Raw genomic sequence first — 17,033 nt, 5'->3', positions numbered from 1 at the left:
TTCATATTTATCTTGTATTTTCCTTCGTTCTTTTCCTGCAAGTCATACGCTGGAAAAAAAATATTAAAATCAAGACCGATGCCAGTATTGTTCATTTGTTATTAACACACTTTATATCATTTGTTTACGATTCGATTTTTTCCGTAATTGGGAGTGCATGTTATTTTGCTTTTATCTCTTGAAAAGCCAATTAAATAGTGCAAATATCATCCCCAAGTTCATTATTGTCGTATGATGAATGTAAACAGAGTTCGTATTGTGAATATCCAATATTAAAGGCAATCGTTTAAGGTGTGTACACCTAAACTTTGGGTAATGCATGGAATGTTCATGAAACCAACAATACTATATAAGAAACAAACATCATCACCAGGTAAAGGCATCCATTCCTCTCTCCGCGTAGTGACACGATCGATTCATATTTTCTATGCATTTAAATACAGTCCATTTTAAATACCAAAGGGTATCAAATACATACTTTTAACCAATTTCAGATTATATAAGGGCTTTTATGGTTTCACCAGATCACTGTGTTCATTCCTGTGGTGTTTTGTATGAACATGTGTTAGTGCAAACAGCCTGTTTTCGAGATGCTATAAAAGGCGATGCATACTAGGATTGACCCTCTTTTTTTAATATCAGCTCTCCAATAAATATCAGTACAAGATCACGTATCATTATTGTGTACGACCTTCACCCACTACAATAATACTCCAGCCTCTTCACTACATTGGCAAACATTACATTTCCAATTCACGATTAAATTAAATTACTCGGGCGTTTGCGCCTTGCGCATACGCGTCAGCGAATCATGGACATTGCCATCGAAAACATAAAAGCGGAAATTCAAAACATCAAACAGTGAAAGATTCAAAAGCTAAAACGAATCTAGAACAAAATGTCTACATACTAGAAGAAATTTGGAAATCTGAACGAATCAAACACCAAGAAGAGATAATTAAACTCAAAAAAAAAATCATCGAAAATCAAGATGAACTCACCAAAAAAATAGAAAATATTGTAGAAAGAAATAATAACCGAAAATCGTATGCTCAAATTCTAAGTGACAACAATAAATCAGTGGATTCAAATACATTCAATGTTGAACCAAAATATGCCATCTTAATTACTTCAACACCTTGAAGGCCGAAGACATAAAAATAAAAGTTCAAAAAAATATCAACTTAACGAAACTAAAAGTCGGAGTTAATGGAGTAAAAAAGATTGGTGATCAAAAAATACTAATCTCATGCCCAAAAAAAGAAAATGCAGAAAAATTAACCATAGAAATTAACAAGGTAGTTGGTAAAGATGTATTGGCCGAAGAAATAAAAAAAAGAAACCATTTCTAATGTTGAAAAGACTCCAATGCCAATTGACGGAAGAAGAAATTATAGACGGAATCACACAACAAAATGAAGGAATAAACCAAAAAGATAGAAATGATATTAACTTATCAAGGAAATAAAAAACAAACACAATGAAGGAAAAGAAAACGACACCACTAACTACATAATCGAAACAACCGGAAAATTGAGAAAAACGCTAATAGACAAAAAAAAAATAAACATAAAATTTCAAAGAATATACATCGAAGACTGTAACCCCATTACACAATGCTTTCACTGCCTGAAGTTTGGCCACACAGCGATAAGATGTCTCGCCAGGACGGAGCCCCCCATTTGCCCTCATTGCGCTAAGGAACACATACTATCCAAATGTGACAACAAAGAACAAGAACCAATCTCCAACAATTGCTGTATCCAAAACAAAAGGTATACTATGAAGTTTTCCATCGACCACACAGCCAATAGCACTAAATGTCTCTATCGGCAAAAAATGCTGCAAATCGCTAGAGAGCGCATCGACTACGAATAAATATGCAAAATTTCACTTATTTAAACTTAAAACTTTAAAATGGATGATTTTTTATGTAACGCTCTAGATAAAAAAATGTATATAGAAGAAAAATTATGTCAATCCATAAAAGATTTCAATTTAACCTGCCCTGAAAAAGGATTTAGTCTATTTCATGTAAACATTAGAAGCATAGAAAAAAACATAGAAGAATTAATAATATCATTAAAAGATTTAAATTATTCTCCGGGATGCATAGTGTTAACAGAAACGCATTCAGCCGGGGAATTGAATTATACTATTCCGGGGTATTCATATTATACAACAATAACAAAATTAAACAAAAACTCTGGTGTCGGAATATTCATATCCAACCAGTACAATGTACTCAATATTAAAGAGATTAACAGTGTTAGAAATGTTAACATTTTGAATATTGAATTACGTTATTGCTATTTATCGTACGCATATGTCGATAATATCACAATTTATAGATGAATTAAAAAATATTTTACTCAATTTTAGAAACAAAAATAATGTTATTGTTGGGGATATCAATTTAAATATCGCAAACGGATACTCTAGTAAGGATAAAGATAAGTACCTCAATATGTTAACGGAACTCAACTATTTATCGTGCGTAAATTCATATACTAGGAACGTTCCAGGTCAACGACCTGCATGTTTAGATCATATTTTTACAAATATTCCTGATATCCACAATATAAAATCAGCTGTCATTCATACTAATATTACTGAACATTACTCATGTGTTTATCCATAAATTTAGCAATCCAATATTGCCATCATTAAAACAAAATAATACCTCAAAAAAAGTACTCGATATGGATACATTAAAAAATAAATTAGAATCGGAAAATTGGATAGAATTATTTCAATGTAATGATGTCAATGTTTATTGTAAAATATTTGAAGAAAAAATTTCCAAATACATAAATGACTCATCAAATAATATAATACCCAAATCCAAACTATCTAAATTCAAACCTATAAAACCATGGATTACTCACGGTTTAATAGTATCTGTACGACATAAGCAAGCTCTATACAAATTGACTACTCAACAACCAAATAATAAAAGTTTACTCAATCATTTTAAAGCATATAAAAACAAACTTTCTTATATTATAAAACATACAAAAGAAATTTATTATACACATAAGTTGGATCGGGCTGAAAATGATAGTAAAAGAGTATGGACGGTGATAAATGAAATAATTGACAAAAAAAAAACAAGAATAATGAAATCAGTGCTATTAATCATGATAACTCGAAAACATGTTGTAAAGAAAACCCATCAAAAGCTGCAAATATATTTAACACCTATTTTGCAAACTTAGGGAAAAATCTAGCCAATCTTATACATATTGACCCAAATATAACATCTCCAGACTGTAATATTGATGCTGAAAAAAAAATGGCAACATTTGAAATCACCACAGAGGACGAAATAGTTTCTATTATAACTGATATGAAAGGAGGTTCTGCTCCGGGCTTTGATGCAATTACAGTTGATATTTTAAAAAACATTTTGAAACTAATTTCCAAACCATTAATGCATATAATAAATACAAGTTTTCAAAGCGGAGTATTCCCATCAGTTTACAAACAAACTACCATTACTCCAATATTTAAATCAGGTAATCCAGAAGAAGTAAACAATTACCTACCCATATCAGTCATCTCAAATATAGCAAAAATTTTTGAAAAAAAAGTTAAAAAAAGAATGAGCCAATTTATAAAATGCAATGGTATAATTAATGAAAACCAGTTCGGTTTTATGGAAGGGAGAAGCACACAGGATGCAATTGCAAAATTGAGTAGCCTAGTATATAATTCTTAAGATAAATCATTAAAATGCCTTGGAATTTTCATAGATCTCAAAAAAAGCATTTGATAGCATATCACATGACAAACTTATAAGTAAATTAAGAAACATTGGATTAAATGGTACAGCTCTAGAATGGGTAAAAAGCTACCTTTCCAAACGACCTCAAGTCGTAAAAATTAACAATGTGTTTAGCTTGCCAAAAACAAGTCAATTCGGCATACCGCAAGGTACAGTTCTGGGTCCGTTACTGTTTATCATCTATGTTAATGACATATTCATACAAAAACTAAACGGGAAAATAATATCGTATGCTGATGACACTGTCATAATAATCGAAGGTACGGATTGGAATACTGTTAATAACTTGGCAAATGCTGATATTAATATACTGAAAATTTGGTTCGATAAAAATCTTCTCTCCCTAAACACAGAAAAAACAAAATTTATCCCATTTTCAATCAATAAATTTAAATCAGAACCAGATTTAAACATTATAATACACCAACACCAATGTGGCAGAACTAACTGCAATCAAACTTGTCCTATCCTTAGTCCAACATCCAAAATCAAATATCTTGGTGTATATGTTTATGTATATGTACATATGTATGTTAACACTAGACCTCACATACTAACTATATACCATTGGTCGCCACGAGAAAGGCAGTCGCCTAGTGTGGTGATTTAATGTATCACATGTAAGAAAATGTATTATTGTATTATCATGTATTCTATAAATAAAAAATAAATAAATAAATAAAATAAATAGATCAATATTTAAAATGGAAAACACACATTTGTGAACTCGTCAAACGGATTAGGAAATGTATTTATATATTTATAAGACTTAGAAATATTCTTAGACTGGAAAACCTAAAAAGAGTGTACTATGCGATTGTTCAATCTATATTACAATATGGTATTATTGGTTGGGGAGGAACATATAATGAAATTTTGAATCCACTTAAAGTAGTTCAAAGATTGGTAATCAAAGTAATTTTGAAAAAAACATCAAAATTTTCTGCCGAAATTCTTTTTACAATTTTCACACCTACAGTACCTACAGTAGACAAAATGTATCAAAAATATTCAATACTTCAAATTTACAAAGAAATGCAGTCAAATACTCATAACTTGCAATTCAATACATCAGCAAGATACCAGAAAACTATTAAAATCCCAAAATTTAACACTAAGCTCATTCAAAATACCTATCTTTATCTAGGCATAATTTATTTTAATAACCTTCCATTAAATTTAAAAAATATCGAGAATATTCAAGAATTTCACCTTAAATCAAAAAATTACCTTAAACTATTATAAGTCCAAAATACGTTTACTAGGTACTTACATCATCTATAAGTAATATTGTTTAAATCTTGTGTTGTTTCTTTATAAATTATTTACCTTAATACTAACATGTACATAATTGAACTAGAATTCCCTCACCAAACACAAGAGCATTGTCTCTTTATGGTGAGGAAAGGCTACTTTAATTTCTATTGTTTTATATCTTTTTTATCTTGTTTACTTATCTTTGTAAAAATATATATTTTTTCAAATATTAAATTAAAAAAATAAAATAAATGTTTCCAGGTGGGGCTGGTAGCAGACATGCAAGAAGAGCACTATGAGATGGAGATTGGTGGCACTCTACAGCAGAGAATAAGTTGTTGCCTGAAAACCCTTAACCAGTTAATGGGACAGAGTTCTCCTGTAGTTTCCTCCATGGTTGTAGCAGAAAAGCGCAGTGAAAGTACAGGAGAAAAAAACATTTTGGACACTGTCGCTGCAATTATGAGTAAGTCCTTGTAGTTATTTGAGTAATTGGCTTTTACCCTTCAGTGTTGTTTTATTGTAGATGTAAGAAATACAAACTCTATATATTATTAGTACACTTTCAGTTATTCTCTATTTAATGGGGGGCGAATCACAGGGCGTCATCTGTCGACCGACATTATTTCATTATTTCCAGCCTAAGTACTATTATGTAAAAATATTATGATTTTAGGTCTGAAGTACATTAAAACGGTTTCTCCGCAAGCAACATTAGTAGACCTTGGCATGGACTCCATGATGACCGTAGAGATAAAACAGTGCCTCGAAAGAGATTTCGAAATATTCTTGACTTCTGAAGACATCAGGACACTTACATTTTCAAAGTAGGTTAAGTCTTATGAACACATTAATTCTAGTATCTACATAATACTTTACTCAGTCGTCGCATTAATTCGTAGACTGCGTAACTCCAAATTTTTCGAAAATACGTTTTTAATGCCATCTGGTGTTAAAATTAGACCCGCATCGACTAGTAAAACTCGAAAATTTAAAAAAAAATTATCCTTTTAGATAAACACAAATTAGGAAACTGCGTAAAATTATGGTGCCATTTTTACTCGCGAATACTTCGTAACTCCTTAATTCAGTATTGGCCGGTGAGCCGTGCACGCTTGTTGTGTTTTTGACTGAGGAAATTTATTTACGGTGTTATAGTTTTACCGTGAAATTAACTGAGATAAGTTGATTAATCAATTTTGAACATTTTATAACCTTAATTTTAATTGTGAAGTCACCAATAGTGTTTTGTATCTGTAGTCTAAACTGACGTCTTCTGCACCGTGTGACGCTCTGCCGTAGCTTTCTTGTTTTATGTGCCTCTGCGGTTTCGTAAATACCTAATAGGTCCTTGTTCTGTGATTATCTCTTCTTCAAGGTTACCATCTCTTTGCAAGTGGATCTCCTCCTGATGCATATCCGGATCCGGTTCTTCACTGTCCTCTTCAAACAAACCCAAAATATTTACGGTGGAACGTGCGGCAATTCCATCTCGTCTCTCCTCAGACACAGTCCGTTCTCTGTCAGGCATCTTCCGCGGATCAAGCACATGTCTTGGTATGCCATCTACTTGATGTTGTTGTTGACTGAAGTAAGTCCTGTCACCCTTCCATGCACGATGTGCATCTCCCATCTACTGGTTTAACCGCAAGAAGATCGCCCACTTAGAGCTCAGTCAATACTTCCTCTTCTATATTCACTTGCGCAGAAGGGTGTCTCCACGAGTGTGAAGTGTGAACTATACTAGACAGCGCAATACCTCGATCATCCTGACTTTTTGCAGCCAAAGATTGTACCGAAACACTGCCTGCAGGGGATCGCTTCCACTTCTGGCTGCAGTTCTCTTTATTGTTTGATGATGTTGTTCAACTATACCGTTTCCAGCTGGTCGGTATGCCGCGCAAAATCTTTGACAAACATTCCATCTCTTACACTTATATGTAAAACTGTAGGAACAAAATGCAGTACCATTGTCCATGAGAACTACTTTGGGCGGGCCTCTTTCCCGAAACACTTCTTCCAAATGTCTGATAATCGAAGCTGCATTATCTGACTCGATTTTCCGCCACACGGCAAATCTACTTGGACCGCAATCGATAAATGTGAGTAAACATTTCCTACCGAAATGAGTAACATCAACTGCCAAGCGACTCCAGGTTGTCACAACATTAAGATTACCCGCTTCATGGGATGATGGTGGAGGGTCAATTGTCCTGCATTGTACGCAGGAAAGCACGCATCTATCGACGTCCTTTCTTCTCGCCTCGGGATCGACCAGCCGGGCAAGATGAAGCGTTCACTTTACTCCAAAGTGATGCTGAGCGTGAAGAGTTTCTACGCTTAAAGCACATGTTTGCTCACCAGTTCCACTTTCAAGTCTCTCCCATCTATCTTCACACTCTGAGGAGTCTCTTTCACAACGTTTCCTGTCATGGCTACTCTTTGCCCGGGTCTTGCAAACCCTAGTAAGTACCAGTTTTATAGTATCAGTTTTATTTCTACAGGACAACAAGGGTGATCGACAATGTCAGATCAAATTCTTCTACAATCTCCTTCATCAACTCCAAGCGTCACTTAACGATCATCTCTGACACGACTACTCCCGGTCAGTGTAGATCTCACCCAGCACAAAACCGTCGCCGAATCTGTAATGATCTCCAGAGTTTGAAGATTTCACTTGAGAGTCAGATTTAATCCCTTAAGGAAGGAAAAGTACCAGCATTTACAAGACTTAAAACAGACATTAGAAAAGGATTACCACTCCTTTAACGATAACCTTCCGCATCATTAAAATCATTAAAATGCATCTAAATAGACTGCCTCGACATACACATACATTGTTGTGTTTTATTTTGTAAATGTAAAATTCCTATCTCCCAAATTTTCCGCTAGGTTGTTCATAAAACTGTTCGCAGAAAAGTATGTATCTTTTGTAAAATGCGTATCTCCATTCTCGGTTTTTACGTAAACTTCCTAACTCCGATTTGAAATAGAAAGCCTTAACTTACAAAAGTTTAATGATTGAAAATAAATTTCCAAATATATTATATGTTCGAAACATAAATAAAAAGAATAAGCCGTTTTTCATTTTTTTTCACTACGAGGTTTTTTGTGCCTCCTGTAAAATTTTACATTTGGGAGTTACGCATTCTACGAATTAATGCGACGCAGTGTATTATCCAAGAATAATCTCTTATTTCAGACTAACGGAGTATGTTGTTGAAAAAGAAGTGAATACGACAATCTCACCCACGAGAAGGGCACCAAATAATGCGGCTGCTTTCGACTTTTTGATCAAGAATATTGGAGACGAAGTCAGCGGTCAAAAACCTTTCGTTAATATGGCCACCTTGACGAGTGACGGAAAAGAGGTAAACCATATCAGTTCATAGACTGCTATACAACAGTGTGGTCCTACTGATGGGACCTCTGTTTTAACCTGTCATTTGTTAAATGTATCTTTAATTATTGAAGACAATATTAGCGATTTCTAAACGAAAACCTGAAACAGAAAAATCAGAAAAGGATACGGTCACATCTAGGACTCGAATCCAGGACCCTTGTCTTGCCGGGACACCGCTCTACCAACTGAACTAATGGGACCCTATCCCTCTCGGTCACTTTTAACTGTATCATACTTCGAATAAGAACTACCAACATTGTCAAGACTACCAGACAAAGAGCCAACGACTCCCAAAACGTAACTCACCTATTTGCCGACTTCTTCAAAAGTTTTTATGTCCGTGACTCAATAATAGTCAACGATTACTTGCCTAGTTTTTTCTCGGATCATTACTAAAATTTAACTAATGTAATAATTGAATATAACGATGTACTGACTCAGCTAAAACAATTGCAAGAGCAAGAGCGGAGGTCTTGATAATATTCCACCTGTTTTCTTAAAGAATTGCGCCACTACTCTTACATATCCACTACATTTTCTTTTCAACCAGTCATTACAAACAGAACACTTTCCTGAAAAATGGAAATACAGCTTCCTCACCCCGATATTTTAAAATGAGGTGAGCAATTATAGACCGATCTGCCTTTTATCAACTATTCCAAAATTGTTTGAGAAACTTCTTTTAAATAAAATCATTCACTGTATCAAGCCAGTAATTTCACCTAACCAACATGGTTTCACTTCAGGAAAATCTACTTTATCCAATCTTTTAATTTACTAAAACTTTATATGCGAATCAATGTATAAGAAGTTATAAGTTGATTCAGTCTATACTGATTTCAGCAAAGTATTCGATAAAGTAAATCACGATCTGTTGTTAAAAAGCTTCATAAATCAGGAATAGCAGGGTAATTTGCATGTGTTTTAACAGTTATTTAAGTAACAGACAATTGGCCGTTAAAATTGATGGCTTTATTTCTTATAAATTTACTGTTACCAGCGGTTTCCCCCAAGGGTCACATTTGGGACCAATTTTATTTTTGATATTTGTGAACGATGTGCTCACTATATTCAACTATGTCGAAGTTTCAATGTTTGCGGACGATATTAAAATATACAAATCTATAAGAAATATGAATGACTTTCAAACATTGTCAAATAATTTGTTTAAACTATTTGTTTGGTGCCAAGAGAACTATCTACAACTAAATATAAACAAATGTCTAATTATGAGATTTCATAGAATAAAAAAATCCAATTATGTATGATTACTCCATCAATGATGTATTTCTAATCGCTGTAACCGAGGTGAGTGATTTAGATGTAAACTTTGACCAAAAACTGAATTTTATAAACCATATTAAAATTAGGTCAAATAAAGCTTTGAAAATGTTGGGTTTTGTTATAAGAATTTGCAGCCAATTTAAAAATATTCAAACCATAAAAAATTGTATATGTCATTGGTTAGGAGTCAAATTGAGTACAACTAGACAGTGTGGGCACCTAGTTACGCTATTCATTCACTCACGATAGAAATAATTTTAAAAAAAAATTATTAATTTCAGAATGGGTATTACAAGGGAATGCGTCAACTATGATTATCTACTACGTCAACTCAATTTATTAAAATTATCTGAACGTAGAATAGTTAATGACTTAAAGTGTTTATATAAAATCATAAATTTAATAATTGACAGCCCTGAACTATTATACTTGATTTATTTACATATACCTCGCAAACCAACATCGAGGCATTATCTACCGTTCTATTGTGATAACTCAACACAGAATCTCCATTCTATACCTCCGTTCGCCGTTTACAAAATTTGGGTAAAGACTATAAAGATGTTGTTGATATATTCAACACATCATTCACCAAATATAAACAAGCCATTACCCAATTTATTTCAGAAAGAAGAATATCAAATATAATTTAATTTAACTATAGAAATTACGTAGCTCTGTTTATCTTACCAAAGTTTTGTAATTTTCTTAGTATTATATTTTTCCATCTTGCATGGTGGAGTGTCTAGTTTCCACTTTATTTCGTTTTGACATTGTTTTTGTTTAAGAGGTTGTGTTTTATTATGTCTTCTATTTTTTATTTTTTTTTATTTGACTTTGATTTTGTTTTTTTTTTGATTTTTTTGTTTTTATTTAGATGTTCTTTTTAAAAGAAATAAGAAAATAACATTTTAAAGCCCAGCCAGGCGTGAATTTATTAATAAATAAATATATATATACATATTTTTAATAAATGGTATTATATAATCTTAATATATAAAAATCACGTGTCGCTGTGATCGTAAACGCCAATCTCCGAAACCACCCAACCGATTTCAATGATTTTTTTATGAATGTGTATGGATGGTTCCAGCTTGAAAGATACAATAGTTTTGGACCCGATAGGCGCTGTTGTCGTAATTTTAAAAGAATATATCTTAAATACACACACTAAATCTATCTAAATCACTAAATTTATCTTTCCTACATAGAAAGCAGTCTGTAGCAGGACAAGTCTACCCGGGACCACTAGTTATTTTTTATAAAATTTAAGGAATCATTGTACATCAAAATGACACAAAATTTCTTTATTCCAAATATATCGCTGGTTAAAATCCTTGGGGTGTGTGCCTCTACACATTGTATGCATATACATGGTGTCCGGAAACTCGTAGTACAAGCCGGAAACTGGAGAATGTATACCACACGGGGAACCCAAATAAACATAAAGTTTTTTGATTTGAGCATTTTTATAAAAAAAAAAAAAACCAAAAAAATATTTTTTTCGGCTATTTCAGGGTTCAAATTTTTTCGTCATTATTTGTTTTACTTTTAAATTTTTAAATAGTTTTAATTAGTTGGGTACTTTGATCTTCAGTAATAATTTATAAGAATTTGATCAAAAAAAAAATCAACTTCTGACTCGATTTACTCGAAAACGAAAGCTCAAATAAAAAAAATTATACTACAAAATCGACTCAAAATGTGTTGTAGATTCACCAGTTTCCCGCTTGTACTACGAGTTTCCGGACACCATGCATATATTTATTTTTTTAAATTTCAACAGGAAAAGCTTAGCACGAATGATCCACGGATTTTCATGATCCCAGGGATAGAAGGCATTTCCAGTATCCTGACAGCACTCTGCTCTAGGATCCAATGTAATGTCACAGTTCTGCAGCTCGGCACTGACAACGAGGACCAGTCGATCGAAGGCATCGCTCAGAGACTCCTGGTGGTAAGATTACCAAATCCGGTTTTCATAAAATGGCTCTGCATTTTACGGAAAGTTTTGCTTTTGTCTGGTGATAAAGTGAGCAGGTATTTTCGGGACACGACGCCATTAACCATCTAGTGAGGGGTTTGAAACTTGGCTTAACAATAAAACAATGATGAATGCCTATCGCTGAAAATGGTGTGACAACTGCACCGTCTATGCACGCAAAGCATAATAAATATATATACGCGAACGAGTAATTGCTTCCTTCCTCCATACAACGATAGCAAAGAAGGCGGGCGGGTAATACGGTTAAAAGATAAAGCAATAATCTTGTGATACCTACATTGTTAAAATGCGGTTTTAGAAAGAGACCCCCTACTGACTGAAATGAAAGACTTTTCACATCAAAACAATTATTTTTCAATAATATATGTACGTCCTGTAGATCCACAGTTATATAGATAATAATTGATCAATGCACACATGCCATTGATAAAAATCCCTTTCTGGCGAACAGGACGTTCAAACGTCACGGGAAATCATTGCTAAATTTCGGAATAAAGATTTTTTTCATTAGCTCCACATCAGTTATGTAGGAGAGGATGTTCTGGAAAGGAATAAGGTGTGAAGGGTGGGTAGGAATCTGGGGGTCAGTTTGTCCAGGAGTGACGGACATACAAATCCACCCCTCCCACTGAGATGCAAGGCGATTGGTCAAGAAAGTCTTGCTGGAGAGATCATAAGGTCTGACTCATCAAGTCCCTCACGATCCGGCCCGCCATGCCTCAGGTGGGCACACGCATCCGCCTCTAAGACCCAGATAAACCTAACCCCCATAAGGAAAATCTTTTCAACAAAAATACACATAAATATGTTATGTTTTTTTCAGACCGTTCGATCGTGGCTGGAACCTAAAGCTCCATTCATTGTCCTTGGCTACTCCTTTGGTGGTTGCGTGGCACTAGAAATGGTTAAATTACTCGAAGATGAAGGTAGCTTATTTAGAAGTTCTTTTCATCAATCCGTTATATGGTCATATCATTTTAGTCTCATTATTTACCCTAAACCATTTTGAACTCGAAGCATTTCAGGTGATTTTTTTAACTAACCTATTGATTTCGATTTAGGTTCACCTATTGTTTCCAATATTTAGCAGACCGCAGCCAACAACAGTATATATGCAATCGTACCAATCACAAGTCTTCGGGTGTGCCTCCGTATTATATGAATCTTCCCCTGGTTTTTCGGTTGTTCAATTTTCATGTCGTTTAAGTTTCATTATTTGTCACTCCTTGTGATTGAACTAAGAGGTTTTTTTCATATCTTAAGAACTTTTAAAATAGTTACCATATCCATCCATGGAAGGATGCGCCTCTAATACCCCCATTTCAAAAGCTTTGATGTCGGTACTAGGTGTAAAATTAATATTTATACTGACACCGAAACAACTGCACGAGAGATCCCAGTGAGGATATCATTATCTCTACTTGTTACAAAAAAGGAAGATAATAAAACATTAATTTTTCACGAGAGATCCCAGTGAGGATAACATTATCTCTACTTGTTACAAAAATATACTGACACCGTAACAACTGAATGAGAGATCCCAGTGAGAATATCATTATCTCTACTTGTTACAAAAAAGGAAGATAATAAAACATTTATTTTTATTAATCGTTCACCAGATATTTCATGTTTTGTCATTAATGCCTGTAATAATTTTTAAAACCTTTTAAACAGTTAACCATTCATTTTTATTATGTACTGTTTTTATAAGAATTCTGAACTGAAGGGTGCAAATTTCTTTCAGGACATTTGGGATTATTATTTTGTATCGACTCTTCCCCTCAATGGTTGAGAGCCGTCGCCAAGCTCATCGTCGCTCATGAACAGCCCATGGAAGACGAGTGTCTTATCCATATCTCCCGCTTGCTGAATATCAGCGATCCCATGATCATCACAGCCGAGCTGGCAGCCTCCACAACTTGGCAAAGCAAATTAGACGTTCTGATGAAGAGAGTACCAGACCATGTGAAATTCTCCAAGAGCTACCTGCGGGCGATGGTCAACTCGGTATACAACAGGTTGAAGTTCATCAACAACTACGAAACATTCTGGTCCAGGAAGTTACGCTCGGAGGTTATCTTGGTCCGCACCAAGCAAATGATTCAAGGACTTGAGATGGAGGACCACTACGGCCTACCGCAACTCCTGGGGCGGCCTCTTGAGATACACTACATCGAATCTGACCATGAAAAGATCCTGGACCACGAAAACTGCGCTAGAATCATCAACAAAATTGTCGCGAATACCTCGATATTGAAAACCATCGTATTTTAACACACAGACTGAGATTTGAAGAAATCGGAATACGTATCAGCTTTGCGTCGAATAAAAATTATACTTGCAAATAGTCCTCGTTCCAAAGAGTAATAGTGAAAAAAACTACTTTTTAAAAATTTATTCGTATATGTCAATGTTAACTGAATAAACATAATAATATTACAACTGTGCCTAGTTATTATTTTGCTGGAATTTTTTTATGACTGCATTGGGTTCACACCCAACACCCAATCACATGCAACCCTCAGTCAGCAAGCGAGGGGTAGGGGAAGGGGAAGGGGAAGGGGCAGGGAAAGTATAATGTGGGAGGAAAGGAGACATACAACATGCGTGTACACAACCTTTAAGTGAAATCACTATTTTGATTAATCTTTACTAGGAATCAATGTATATGCTATTGATACGTTGATGTTTTTTTTATCATTTACCTTGATCAGAATTATGATAAAATTGTTGATCACGTTTTAAAAAATATAAGCGTTAACTACTTAGGATGGGTTGTTTCAGAAAATTTGAACAATTGATCAAATTTCGACGTTAAATTGCAAGTTATTTGAAGGTTCTATCAAGTTCTATTATATTATTATTATTGGCCAGTTCTTTCACAAAACTGAAATAATAATAATAATTATTATTATTATTTATTTATACGCCCATTGGGCTTTTACTTGCATAGTTTATAAAAAAAAAATATTCTGAACATTGTAAGTTCATATTATTCTGAAGATTCTGAAGAAGAAGTAATAGTAAAAATACATATAACCATATCCGTTTGACATATTATAACAGCAAGTAAATAGTAAATGCATACAATAATTATTTGTAGGTATAAACCTGTTGTACAAAAATAAGAATAAGAATATTCCTACTCCTAAAAATAATAAAATAAATAATAACATAACTACAAATAGAAACTTCACATAACTTTAATATCTACTTTGAAATTTGATAAATTGTTCAAATTCAAGAAACAACACATCCTAAATAAAAAAAATTTATTGGTTACCTAATACATACCCTAATATTAACAGCTTTAAAAAATACTCATAGATATTTTACTCAACATATTAAGGCGATGCACTACGTCGAGTAATATTTTAAATTGAGCCGCTATCAAAAACTACCCTTACGTAAATGGCGATTAGGTTTAAATTTCCACTTAACACCATCCGCCTGTTTTGATTTATGCAAGAAAATAACATGGCCAAAAAGTGCCTTTCATTTTATTTTGTGGATGTTCAGGCATAAATATTTAAATATTTTCCGATAATTTTATAAATAACTTAATTTGCCACATTATACATTAAAATCATAACCGAAAATGGGTTCGTAAGTGGGAAATTTTGAACTTTAAAGCAGTTTTCATAGGCCTCATAAATTATTTTTTTCTTAAGATGTATGTAAAAAATACTCGATAATTTCAAAGGCCAAGATGTATTATACTCGCGGTATTTATTTAAAGCATCTGAAACATTTCTAGGCGACCAAATTCTCAAACCAAAAACACATGATTTTGCATTACTACGTATGGCATCGCATTAAGTGTAAATAAAAATTATTTCATACCTCTGGGGACAATGACTACGCTTTTAAACCAACTTCCTTCAGAGTTAGACATGTTTCAGTCAAACCTCAATGAATTCAAGATTAGAGTAAGTATTTTTCTTAACACGATGATGCATCGCAACCAAAATCGCAACTGATTTAATAAATATATATATAATAATCTACTCGTAGGTAAATGATTAAGGCGAAGCTTAGTGCCAAATCACTATTTTGATTAATTAATTAATTAACGAATTGGTGGAAATTATGAATACCAAAAATATGCTTTAGATAAATTGAAAGTTTTCCTATCGCTTCGCTTGAGTAGAATACAAATAAAAAAATAAATTACTCAATAAAAAATATAAATGCAAACTACTAAAAAATATGTTTTTTCAATAGAAATGTATGAACGCGTAAAGGAAACAACTTTTAAAAATGCAGTATTATAGCTAAGATTATCTGTGACAGTTTCAATAGATTAACTTTTTTGTTGTCTTATAAAATTATTTACAAAATAAATAAAAACCAGTTTTTCGAACGATTCTGGACTCCATTTTTCAAGCGATTTTAATGCATATTACCTACAATATAAGGTATACCATGAATTTACACATTTTTGGTGTGTAGCTCTTCCTCTTAATTGTAAATGTTATTGGAATAACTGTTTTTCTTTCTTATAAAATTATTTACAAAATAAATAAAAACCACTTTTTTGCTTGAAATCGAACGTTTCTAGACTCCGTTTTTCAAGCAATTTTAATGCCTATTACCTACGATATAAGGTATACCAAAAATATACACATTTTTGGCTTGTAGCTTCCTCTTACAATGTCATCATTTTGGGCCAATGATGTGTGACCAGGAGCACATGAGTCAAATTCAGCACTTTCAGCGAAGCTTAATACCAAATCACCATTTTGATTAAGCTTCATAACGAATTGGTGGACATTATGAATACCAAAAAATATGCTTTATATAAATTGAAGGTTTTTCAATCGTTTCGCTTGAGTAGAATACAAATAAAAAAATAAATTACTCAATAAAAAATATAAATGTAAACTACAAAAAAAAAATCAATAGAAATGTATGAACGCATAAAGGAAACAACTTTAAAAAAATACAGTATTATAGCTAAGATTATCTGTGACAGTTTCAATAGATTAACTTTTTTGTTGTCTTATAAAATTATTTACAAAATAAATAAAAACCAGTTTTTCGAACGATTCTGGACTCCATTTTTCAAGCGATTTTAATGCATATTACCTACAATATAAGGTATACCATGAATTTACACATTTTTGGTGTGTAGCTCTTCCTCTTAATTGTAAATGTTATTGGAATAACTGTTTTTCCCAAATAAACAATAAATAAAATATTTTATTCGCAATAGTTTCAGTTTTGTTTTGATAATGTATTTTCCCCATTTTTAACGAAATTAAGCTCTATAATGTAGTCATTTGCAGGAAAAAGTA

At 33.1% G+C, this 17,033-nt stretch overlaps 1 protein-coding gene across 1 annotated transcript in view; it reads left to right on the top strand.

Annotated features, from left to right (window-relative positions):
- LOC149412776 (fatty acid synthase-like) overlaps positions 1–14,150 on the top strand; it is a 73,817-nt gene extending 59,667 nt beyond the window's left edge. The window contains exons 35-40 of the mRNA XM_089645411.1: positions 5,306–5,510; positions 5,721–5,871; positions 8,247–8,415; positions 11,518–11,688; positions 12,560–12,662; positions 13,481–14,150. Coding sequence (XP_089501537.1) covers positions 5,306–5,510; positions 5,721–5,871; positions 8,247–8,415; positions 11,518–11,688; positions 12,560–12,662; positions 13,481–14,010 — 1,329 coding nt within the window. The 3' untranslated portion in view covers positions 14,011–14,150. The remainder of the gene's footprint in view (positions 1–5,305; positions 5,511–5,720; positions 5,872–8,246; positions 8,416–11,517; positions 11,689–12,559; positions 12,663–13,480) is intronic.
- Positions 14,151–17,033: the final 2,883 nt, after the last annotated feature.

Source organism: Hesperophylax consimilis, chromosome 22 (assembly GCF_061612785.1).
Source record: "Hesperophylax consimilis isolate HC1 chromosome 22, BYU_Hcon_1.0, whole genome shotgun sequence".
Lineage (NCBI taxonomy): Eukaryota > Metazoa > Arthropoda > Insecta > Trichoptera > Limnephilidae > Hesperophylax > Hesperophylax consimilis.
The sequence above is the reverse complement of the archived record's forward strand: the minus strand, read 5'-3'. Positions and strand labels throughout refer to the sequence as shown.